The sequence below is a fragment of the Hipposideros armiger genome, unplaced genomic scaffold, assembly GCF_001890085.2.
Source record: "Hipposideros armiger isolate ML-2016 unplaced genomic scaffold, ASM189008v1 scaffold_19, whole genome shotgun sequence".
Lineage (NCBI taxonomy): Eukaryota > Metazoa > Chordata > Mammalia > Chiroptera > Hipposideridae > Hipposideros > Hipposideros armiger.
The window spans coordinates 7,414,128-7,424,326 of record NW_017731369.1 but is presented as its reverse complement, the minus strand read 5'-3'; the positions used below and the strand labels follow the sequence as shown (position 1 = coordinate 7,424,326).

General features: G+C 44.7%; 1 protein-coding gene across 1 annotated transcript in view; it reads left to right on the top strand.

Annotated features, from left to right (window-relative positions):
* ZCCHC14 (zinc finger CCHC-type containing 14) overlaps positions 1–10,199 on the top strand; it is a 71,372-nt gene that overhangs the window by 19,866 nt on the left and 41,307 nt on the right. The window contains exon 2 of the mRNA XM_019635069.1: positions 5,377–5,500. Coding sequence (XP_019490614.1) covers positions 5,377–5,500 — 124 coding nt within the window. The remainder of the gene's footprint in view (positions 1–5,376; positions 5,501–10,199) is intronic.

Genomic DNA, 10,199 nt, shown 5'->3' with positions numbered 1-10,199 from the left:
AAAAAAAAAAAAGTGAGGAGGGAACTGACCATCCAAGTGCTTTCGATAGGGTGATCTCTTGGCACTTTGGTCCAGCAGGGAACACCTGTGACCGCGTCCTAATCTGAGGGTGGCCTGGCATATCAGCCTGTCTGCTACCCAGTGCCCTCCCCACATCGACAGCCTGCTGGCCAACCCTGCCATGGCCCCCACACTCCTAGAGGCCATGGGGCAGATCACAGCTTTGCTTGTGCTGGCCTCTGAACTGGAAATACAGCATTTGCTGCCATTATGAAAGCAGGCCAAAACCCACGGTGGTGTTAACAGTGCTTGTGACTTGGTCACCAACAGAAACCAGATGTTTTCACATTGCAGTGATTGGGGCATCTTAAGATATCCTTTGTGCTCACCCCCACTTCAGATTACAGGACGCCCGCTTGCCAAGTGTGTCAGAAGCACATTTGTCTTTGATAACAGACTTGGATAACTTTTTAGTGTAATTGGCTTGATTTGCAGTCTGGCATATTTTATGCATTGAATACGTATTTCTGGGAAGGGTCATTAGGCTTCATCAAACAGCTCCAAGTGGTTTTTGTTTGTGTTTTCACAAGGAGAGGTAAAACCCCCGATGTGGCACGCATCGCCCTTTTCTGAGCTGTTTCAGAGGCCTGTTAGTGGCATGAAGTGAGGCTTTTGGAGACCCAGGCCGCTAGTCGGCTTATCTGTTGCAGTCAGTGTTTTGGGGTTCTTTTTCAGTCCACAGACATGTTACCATGTCCCATTTGGATGACTTTGAGGGGTCTTTCATGCAATAGATGTTTGATAATTAAAACTCTCTTCTGAAAATTGTGATTCTGGCCCATGAATATTAAAAGTGAGCTTTGAACACAAAGCTTTAAAGCAGCCTGTGTAGAGTTAGGCCTCTTTCATCAGATGTCATGGACTGAGGAAAACCATTAAAGAAAAGTGTAAATATCTGAGGGAGAGAATCAGCAGGGGCCATGCTGTCCAACAGGTGCCCTTTCTCTAGGCTGATGCTTCAACTGCGTCATCTTCACACCTTATCCTTGGATGGGGTCTTTGAGTTCATCCGATTTAATTGGATGCACAGCTCTGGATTCCTTTTTACATCCCCTCTAAAAGAAGGTTGTTCTGCCTGTGAAGGTCCTGATCATGGAGCGCTCCTTTATCTTGAAATCATTCTGCAGCAGCAGCACCCCAGCGGGCTGGTTACAAATGCAGAGGCTCAGGCCCCACCCTCCCAAGACCTTCTGAATCAGAACCATCATTTTAATAAGATCTGGAGGCATTTTGCACATTGAAGTGTGGAAGCAGAGGCCAAGTCTCTATTTAAGCAGCTGTAACAATTAGAGGGTTAACTCTCCGAGCCAGGCGTGCGCTGTGAGTCCAGGTGGTGGGACATGAGCCCGTTGCTGTCTCCCTAGGTGTGTGGCAAAGTCAGACCATAATCACTTCCCTGGCAGAACCACAGAATGGAGCATGTGCCTCATGACTAGTAGCGTGCTTCAGAGTCAGATTTCATTCATGGCTATAGCTTTGCAAGTCCTGTGTTAGATCTGGTGAAGTACTCTGATGACTGCGTAGTACATAATTTAGACTGCAGGTATTTTACTTTGAAATAGAGGTGCTTTTTTTTTTTCTGTTAGGTCAATCCCAAATTTCATGAAAATCCAGTCATATATTTTACAGATACTTACTAAGCACCTGTTTTGTGCCAGGCACTGCTTGAAGTGCAGAGGATACAGCAGTGAACAAAACAGACAAAAGGTCTCTGCTTCACTGAGCTTCAAGAAGCCCTTGCTAAGAAGGTGACATTGGTGATGGCAGCGAGGGGGCCACTCCAGGGAGAGGGTGCAGCAGAACCTGGCTGCTGAGCCCACCCAGAGCGGCTGCGTGAGACTGAGCAGAGGGGAGAAGTGGGGAGATGTTAGAAATGCCAGGAACCAGGCCCTGGGGGCTTATCCAGGAGGCTGGCTGGGAAGATGCCGGGAGCATCCAGAGTGTTCATTTAGAAATAAAGCGAGGAGCTTGCATAAAAACGGACTTCGAACTTAATGGAAGCCCTCCCTCAAGGTTGAGTCGGCCTCTGTTGTTGGAGAGCATTTTCTCAGCGCCTTCCTCGCGGCAGCAGAAGGCGACATTTGGAACTGATCAAGTCTTCTTTCTCATGCACATCAGGCTGGTGACTAGAGCGCCGCTGTGAGCGTGAGTCAGAGAGCATCTGAGTTGAACTGCGTAGGTCACATGGGCAAATTAACTTAACCAAAAATAACCCGAAAAACAGCGTTTCTGGGAAATGCAAGTGAAGACAGCTTTCAATGTAAACAAAGGAGCAGAGGAAAGATAAAGGCTCGGTTGGAAAACGTGAATGTTTGGAAAACTAAAAAGAAGTACTTTGGGGAAAATACGGAGGAAAACTAATATTTCTGTTGTAGCAGTTACAACGTGACAGTTTTCTTTCATGTATTTATGTCGTGCAATGCATGTTTCTTTCGATAGGGTACCTCAGAGCTTTCTCCTTTCTCTTTGTAGCATGGCAACTAGACCTGCACCCTTTAGCTTTTCCTGTTAGTCCATGGAAGGAGCTTCCTGTACTCTCTGGGTTTCCTCTTGGTCTCTGCTGAGAATTAACAAGATGGTAGCTGCAGTTAAAGACCTGGACTTGGGGCCATCAGCAAGTGCACACACCCTGGCTGCAGTTAGTGTCACCTGGGGAGCTTAAGGCACACAACAAGAGAAAACCACAACCAGCGTCCCAGCCCCAGTCCAGAAATTCCGATTGAGTTGGGGTGTTTGGGACTTGACATTGGTGTATGTCCTTCCAGTGCCTCCAGGGTTTCGCATGCAGCCACGGTTGAGAACCACCCTTTCAGTCCAACTCTCAAGCTGTGTTCTCCCGGCCATGGCACTAAACATAGTGACTGTAGTGCGTTCTCCTCCACGCACCCCTTCTCTCCCTCTCCCACCCTCCTGCAGGCTGAGAGGCTGGAGGCCGGTTTTCTGTTTGTGGCTGATGGGATGTTTTAGGGTGGGCAAGTGGTGTGTGTGTGTGCGCGCGCGCTCGCTAGGGGTAGGAGAGGTTTATCACTAGTCCAGACAAGTCAGCCTCTTCTTAGGACCAGGACTTAGAATTGCTTTCCAAGGTGGCTAAGAGAGCATGGAGGTTCCTAAGAATCAGGCCAAATAGGATGGAATCTGCTGTGGTTGTATTTATTACACAGTTACAGATGTTAACCTCCTGAGTTGTTTCCCATAGTAATATTTACTATTGGAACTAAAAATCTTGCTTTTTGAGTAATTACTTGTACTTACTAGTTTTGTTATTTAATAGGAAAAGAAGTTCATTTCTGGAGCACTCTGACCATTTTGATGATGAAACCAATTTTACCAAATCTAAGGGAAATAATCCAATGGCGTTAAATTATAAATATAAGTAATTAAAAATTTTAACTGTCTTGATAGCATCTTGGTAATGTTATCAAAAGATAACAGACTGGATGGACGGGGTTATTTCCTTGAGTTATATTAACTTCTAGATTACCTAGGCTTGTGATGAGTTCCTTTTCACGGACAGCGTCTCTCGTGTGGTAGGACCTATCAGTCCTGTGCTGTGTGTGCCCGGTGAGACTTGTCCCCACAAAGCCGGAGCAGCCTTCCTGCTTCAGTGGCTTTAATGAAGGTGGTAGTAGAGAGAGCTTGTTGTGTGTATAGCATGTGGGCCTTACTACATGCAGGTCTCTGTGAATGACTGGGTGTCGCTGTCTGTTTAATGTGGCAAATGCTAGCTCAGCCCTGCAGGAGTGGCGGCAGTCTCCATCCTTTCCTCCTCTCTGCCTCTGCCTCAGTGCCCATCCCCGGGCCAGACCTTTATGCGGGCCATGGGGTCTGTGCTTGCAGTGCACTTACAGGCTCTTTTTATTTTTTTAAATTTTATTGGGGAACAGCCATTACCATTGGTTACACATTGCTTTCATGCTACAATGGCATACTTGACTCTTTTAGGGAGGGCGCAGCTCACAGTGGCCCATGTGGAGAATCGAACCGGCAACCTTGGTGTTATCAGCACCACACTCTAACCAACTGAGCTAACTGGTCACCCCCTTACAGGTTCTTTTGATCAGCTCCCAACTACTCTCCAGGTAATGAAGTACACTGATGAGAATGGAGGCCAGAGAGCTTAGAGGGACACGTACATGTCTCAGGTAGAGCCTGTATCAGACTCAGGGCTGAAGGTCATGCTTCTTTTCCCCCAAATGTTTCCCCTTTATTGTTTGTGTAGCCGTGTTACTCCACCTGTGAAAACTCACACCTCTTTGGATACGCTTTAAAATTTTAACTGCCCTCTACTGTTCTTTGAAATTGTGGCAGACATTAAATTGTGACTTTGAATAAGTTAGAGCATTGGTCATTTTTTTTTCTTGTAAATCCTACAAGTCAAATATATTTGGCTGTAAATTTTTCAAATACAGAATTATTATTAAGGGGAAACAAAAGGTATTGCAGTCTCCCCACCCTACCCAAGAAAGGCTCCTCTCCACTGCTGAGGTCACTACGGTTAAGAGTTTACTGTATCCTTCCCGGCCCCTTTCCACTCATTTACACACAAACATGTTCACTTTAAACCAAAGAAAAAGAGGATGGGATGGAATGATACTCCATGGCTTGTTTTTAATCTTCCTGTAGGTAGAAGAGCTTTCATGGTGGTTTGATGACTGTCGTAGTCCATCTGTGGATGCTCCACCGTTTATTTAGTTTTGGTCTCTATTTGGTAGCTTTTTAAGATGTTTTCAGCTTTTCACTATTACAAACATGCTACAGTGAGCATCCCTTCACCCCCCACCCCCCCCACACACACATGTTTCACATGTAAGTACTTTGTATGATGAATTCCTAGAAATGGAATTGTAATACGGTTTCAGAATATGCTTTTATAAAACGTACCTGCAACTAGATGCAGTTGTACTCCATTCTTTACTGTTGATTTTGGAGCATTTCATGATTTATTGAAGATTTGTAGAAGGACAGTGTTAATCCTGCTGTGTGATTAATTGTGTAGGCTCTGCCTCAGATACAGATATATAATTCATGACAGCTTGGCTGTGACATAATTTTATCTAGTTGAGTGAACCATGGATGCAAATTCCCATATTTGCTTAAAGTTATCTGGGCTGTTTTTAAATTTCAGTGGTGAAATTGGTGAGGAGTGGATTGGTGGAATGTTTGTCTTTCGTAGGAAATGCTTCTTATCGCACTGGTAATATTTTATAGAACAATTTGAAACTACAGTGAACATAAATGACTTTTAAAGAACAATGGAAATCATCCCACATGAACCAAACGGAAGGAAATAAGATGATTATATTTGTGTTCCTTCAGGTCACTCCGAGAACCGAGACCCCCGTCAGCAGTGTCAGTAATAGTTTGGAAAATGCACTACGTACATCAGCACATTCCACTGAGGAGTCGCTGCCCAAGAGGACTGTAGGAAAACACTCCAAAGGTGCGTCTGAAGGGAGGGAGATGCACTACAGTGCAGAGGGGAGATTTTGCGATGATGTTTGGTTAAGTGCTTTCAGATCTTGCATAAACGCTAGTCATCGTAAGGTGTATTTTTCTAAATTCTCTGAGGAATACATGACTGTATCTTGGCTGTAAAAAATCTCAATTATTGATGTTTATTAAGGAGGAAAAAATGGAAGTTATACCCTCCACCTTGACCCACGCCAAAATAAGCCCTCAATTCTAGAGCAGCACTCTCCTGGAGAACTTCCCGCGATAATAGAATGGTCTGCAGCTGTACTAACTTGGCTGCATTGGCCACATGTGCCCTTTGAGCACTTGAAACGTGGCGCATGTAACTAAGGACCTGAAATTTTATTTTTATTTCATTGCAATTGCAGTAGCTCAGTGTGGACCATGCAGCTCTGAACTGACACAGGGCGTGTTTCAGAAGAAGCTGCGAGTTCCCTGGTTCTCGTGTGCCTGACTTTGTGCAGCTAGCTGCGCAGTCACAGGGTCAGCGTGCTGTACAGCTGGTGGGCTGTGTGCAGCTGTGGCGGACTTTCCTGCAGGAGCGTAAGGTGATGTGTAGGACTAGGTGGGGCTGGCAGCGAATCCCATGTCTGCAGAGTCATCAGGGGGGCCAGGATGACCCCACTTCAGACGGTCGTCGCAAGACCCTGGAGTACTCCAGGCTGGTGGGTCCCTCACTTGGCTGGCCTTTGTTCCCTCTTTTGTTTGTGTCTCTTCTAGAATCGAACTGCATTAAGGTGGGAGCCACACCTGCTTGTTTTGTGTGTTTCCCTTCTCTGTCTCCCTCTCAGGCACAGTGTTTTGTACCTCACAGATGCTTAATAAACACTTGGTTTTTAAAATAAAGCTCCATTCTGACAAAATCATAGGAACCACCTCTCCATGACTTGTGTCATATGCTGGATATATCTGTGTCCTGATAATGGCTGCACTTGTGTTTATGTATATGTGACTATGTTATGGTGTTAACACAGTAAATCCTCATAGCAGCCCTGGGAGTGCAGTCAGCTTGTTTTATATAATCTGCTCACGGTACCGTCATTCTGAGGATGCAGCAGGGCCTCCACTCCGGGGATGGGTAGTTGCCACTCAATCACAGGGACTTTCTCTCCCTAAAACGGCTCTTTTCTTTCTGCATGTCATCTAGGGAGCAGGCCTCTGATGGGGTGCTGCTCCCTTTGTCTCCAGACCATCCAACATGGAACCCGTGCCCTGCACTCTCCTGATCTGAAGGGCTGGCCTCTTTTTTACCAGTGCTTTTTCCTTGAGACATAATCATCCAGACACCTTGCTCGTGTTTTTTTTAATATAATTGCAGAATACGTGGCTGTTACCTCTGTCATTTTCTTGTCTGTGTGTGCTGGTACCCAGAGAGGCACCAGTGAGCCAACTTTAGCGTCAGCTGTGCCAAAACAGCATTAATTATCTACAGTATTCTCCATTCATTGGTCACAAGTAATAATAGTTTCTTCCTTCCAGAAATTGGCAAGCAAGTTAACTTGGTTTTATTAGTCCCACTTCTCGTAATACTCTGGGCCTAGGTTTTTGCTCTTCTGACTGAAGTCACTCTTCAGTGTTATCACTATAAGGTTTTCTCACTGCCTTTTCTGTAACCTACCTGATATTTGGAAATCTGATAAAATTTAACTCATGAAGAGGTCAGACTTTTCCACTTTTGTTCAAAAGCTCAGGGAACCGCAGTAAGGACAGTCTGAACCCCTGACTGCTCTGCTCAGGCTGTGTCCCAAGCTTATTACATAGACCAACACATGTAACCTTCCTAAGAGCTCTGTGGGGGCTCAGTTATACCTGTTTAATTCTAATCACAATCCCATGAAGAGATTATTACCTCATTTTACAGATGGGAGAACTGAGTCACGGGTAAGTAATATTCCTAAGCTACGCTGGGATTCCGACCCAGAGTTTATTCTCTTAACCACTTGTATTAGGCTGAAGAGAATAGAAAAAGAAAGTCAAAGTGGCGGTGCTTTTAAACAGTGAAAGCATCACCTTTTTGTCTATACCATTATGAAGATTTTCAAGTCCAGGAGTAGAGAGAGCAGTATAGTAGTTGCCTGCACCTGGCTTCAGCAATAGGTAACTGCCAGAAATGTCATGTAGGACCAGCCTGCACACTTTGGGGGAGCTCTGCGTCTTCCCAAATGCAGCCACTCATTTATTATTGAAACTTCAGGAGATGTTTATAATGAACACAGTGAGGTGGAAATTACTTTTGATAATACTCTAAGCTCTGTAACTTGGTTCTCTGGACTTTGAGTAGTTATTTTTAAAAATTATCGTTTTTTCAGAGAGTGAAAGAGTTTCATTGAAGTTAATTAAACTGCAGATCATCTACCAGAAGTTCTAAAACTTTTTGGTCACAGGACCCCTTTGCATTCTTTATTTTTCTTTTTTAATTAAAGTTTATTGGGGTAATAATTGTTAGTTCCTTTGCATTCTTAAAAATTGATTCCAAAGAGCTTTTGTTTATGTAGATTTTTATCTATAGATATTTACCATATTGTAAATTAAGACAGATTTTTAACCCAAATAAATGCTTTTTGTTGTGTGCCGCTAAGGTTTTTGGGTTTCTCATGCAGCATTATGATGATGAAAGATAATGAAAAGACTGAACCCCCAAAGTCTGGTACTTTTGGTAAAACAAAACCCAACCCAAAGAATTAGGACATGGATTCTAATAAGACAAGAATTACAGTAAAACCTAAATTCTGAAATACCAGTAGTATATTATTTTTCTTGGGTTGGATTGGAGATTCTAATGTAATGTGCATTTGGAATTGAGAAACCTTGATAATTAAAATTTCTCTATTGGCCCTTTAGTCAACATTTTATTATGAAGACTTTCAAAAGCATAGTAGAGTTCAAAGAATTTTACAGTGAATACCTACCGTCTAAATTTCACAATTTCATTTTACTTTACTTGCTTCTCCCTTATCTGCCCATCTCTCCATCCATCAAGACATTGCATTTTTTGATGCGTTTCACAGTAAGTTGTTAACCATTCATGTAGTTCTCCCGACTTGCCGTACTTGTCACGTGTGATCATATACATGTTCTGCACGCCCACAGCCCCACTCCAGAGAGGAGTGTGTTCTCCGTGACTCCTTAGCCCCTGCACCCTGACTTCATTCAGCACCCTCCTCTCCTCTCTGAAGGTCAGGAATGACTCCTTGGGTGACAGTTTGGTTCTTCACCTGTCATTTGTGATCGCTCCACCCCAAACTCTGTCCTCCCTTGGTTTCTTTCTGTTTTTAAATTATGGAACATCAGGTATACACAAGTGTTGGTGTGCCATGGGTCTGCTGAGCACATGCTGGCCTGGTTTTCCTCCTGCCTTTCTGTCCACTTCTGTTTCCTTTGCGATTCCCCCTTTTTCTGCCCCTTAAAATGTCAGTGCTCTCCAGGCTCTTTCCTGGTCCCCCACTTGACAATGTCTGAGCATTCTTTTCTGAGCCTGTGCTGAAGCTACTGCTGATCTGTTGATGACTTCAGCTCTGTCTGACTTCAGAGTCCAGCTGAGACCCTTCGCCTGGACCCCAAATCCCTGTGAACCTGCTGGTCATTGAGCATTTACACCTAGATGGCTCATGGGTACCTCAGTCAGTATGCCTAGAATGCAACCATTACTTTCATTGCCGCCCTCTAAAGTGGGTTTCCAGTATTCGTGATTGATACCAGCATTCGGGCACTTGGAACAAAACCTAGAAGTCCATGACAGCTCCCTCTCCCTCTCGAGAGGTCTCAGCCCTCACAGTCTTGGAAGGTCTGACCTTGTAGGGCCATCATGGTTTCCTCTTCCCATCACTGGGCCACCATCCTGGTTCAAGGCCTCCATCTTCTCTACCACCTGTGGGTTCTCCTCTCCAGTGCATTTTCAGAGCAGGGACCTGTCTAGCATGTTGGATCACGGTCCCCCTGCTTAGGATGTCTCTCAGCACCACTGATGGCAGCAGCTGGTGGCATGCAGCATCGAGAACCACCAGGTGCTGCCCTGGAGTTTGCATGTGTTCACCTAGTTGATGCCACGGCCACATACAGTGGGAACCATTATACCTTTTGTTCAGGGATTAAATAACTGCCCAAGATCACTGAGCTGGAAAGTGTCACGTTTCAAACTGAGCGTGTCTGACTGCAAAGCCCATGGGCTTACCTTGACCTATAGAGAAGCCCGAGTTTCCTTATGTGCCCATTGGTTGTGGGGTTGCTAGGCTGGCCCCATCTGTGCCCTTGCCTCCTTGTGACCTTTCCTCCCCTCTCTGCCTGGAGCTCCTGTTACTCCTCTATTTGAGTTTTGGCTCCCACCTCAACTAAACTTACTCAAACACTATGCGCTGCCATACCTGGGCCTCGATTACTGTGCGCCTCTGCCCAGATGGGCCCTTCCCTTTGCAGTCTAGCTCAAGCGTTACTACTTTGAGCTCTATAATTTTTATATCACTTACAGCTGCTACTGTGCCTAGGTCATAGTAATGCAGGAAAAAAAATGCCTCAATATGTAAACAAGTAAAATCCCTCAGGTTCCTAAATTCAAGCATTTTATCATTAACCGCTCACATGGAATATGTGTGTGTTCATTTCCTGTTTTTGCTACTTTGGAAATAATGACTTATCAGCTTTGTATTTCTCGATCATGCACTACTTTTGTT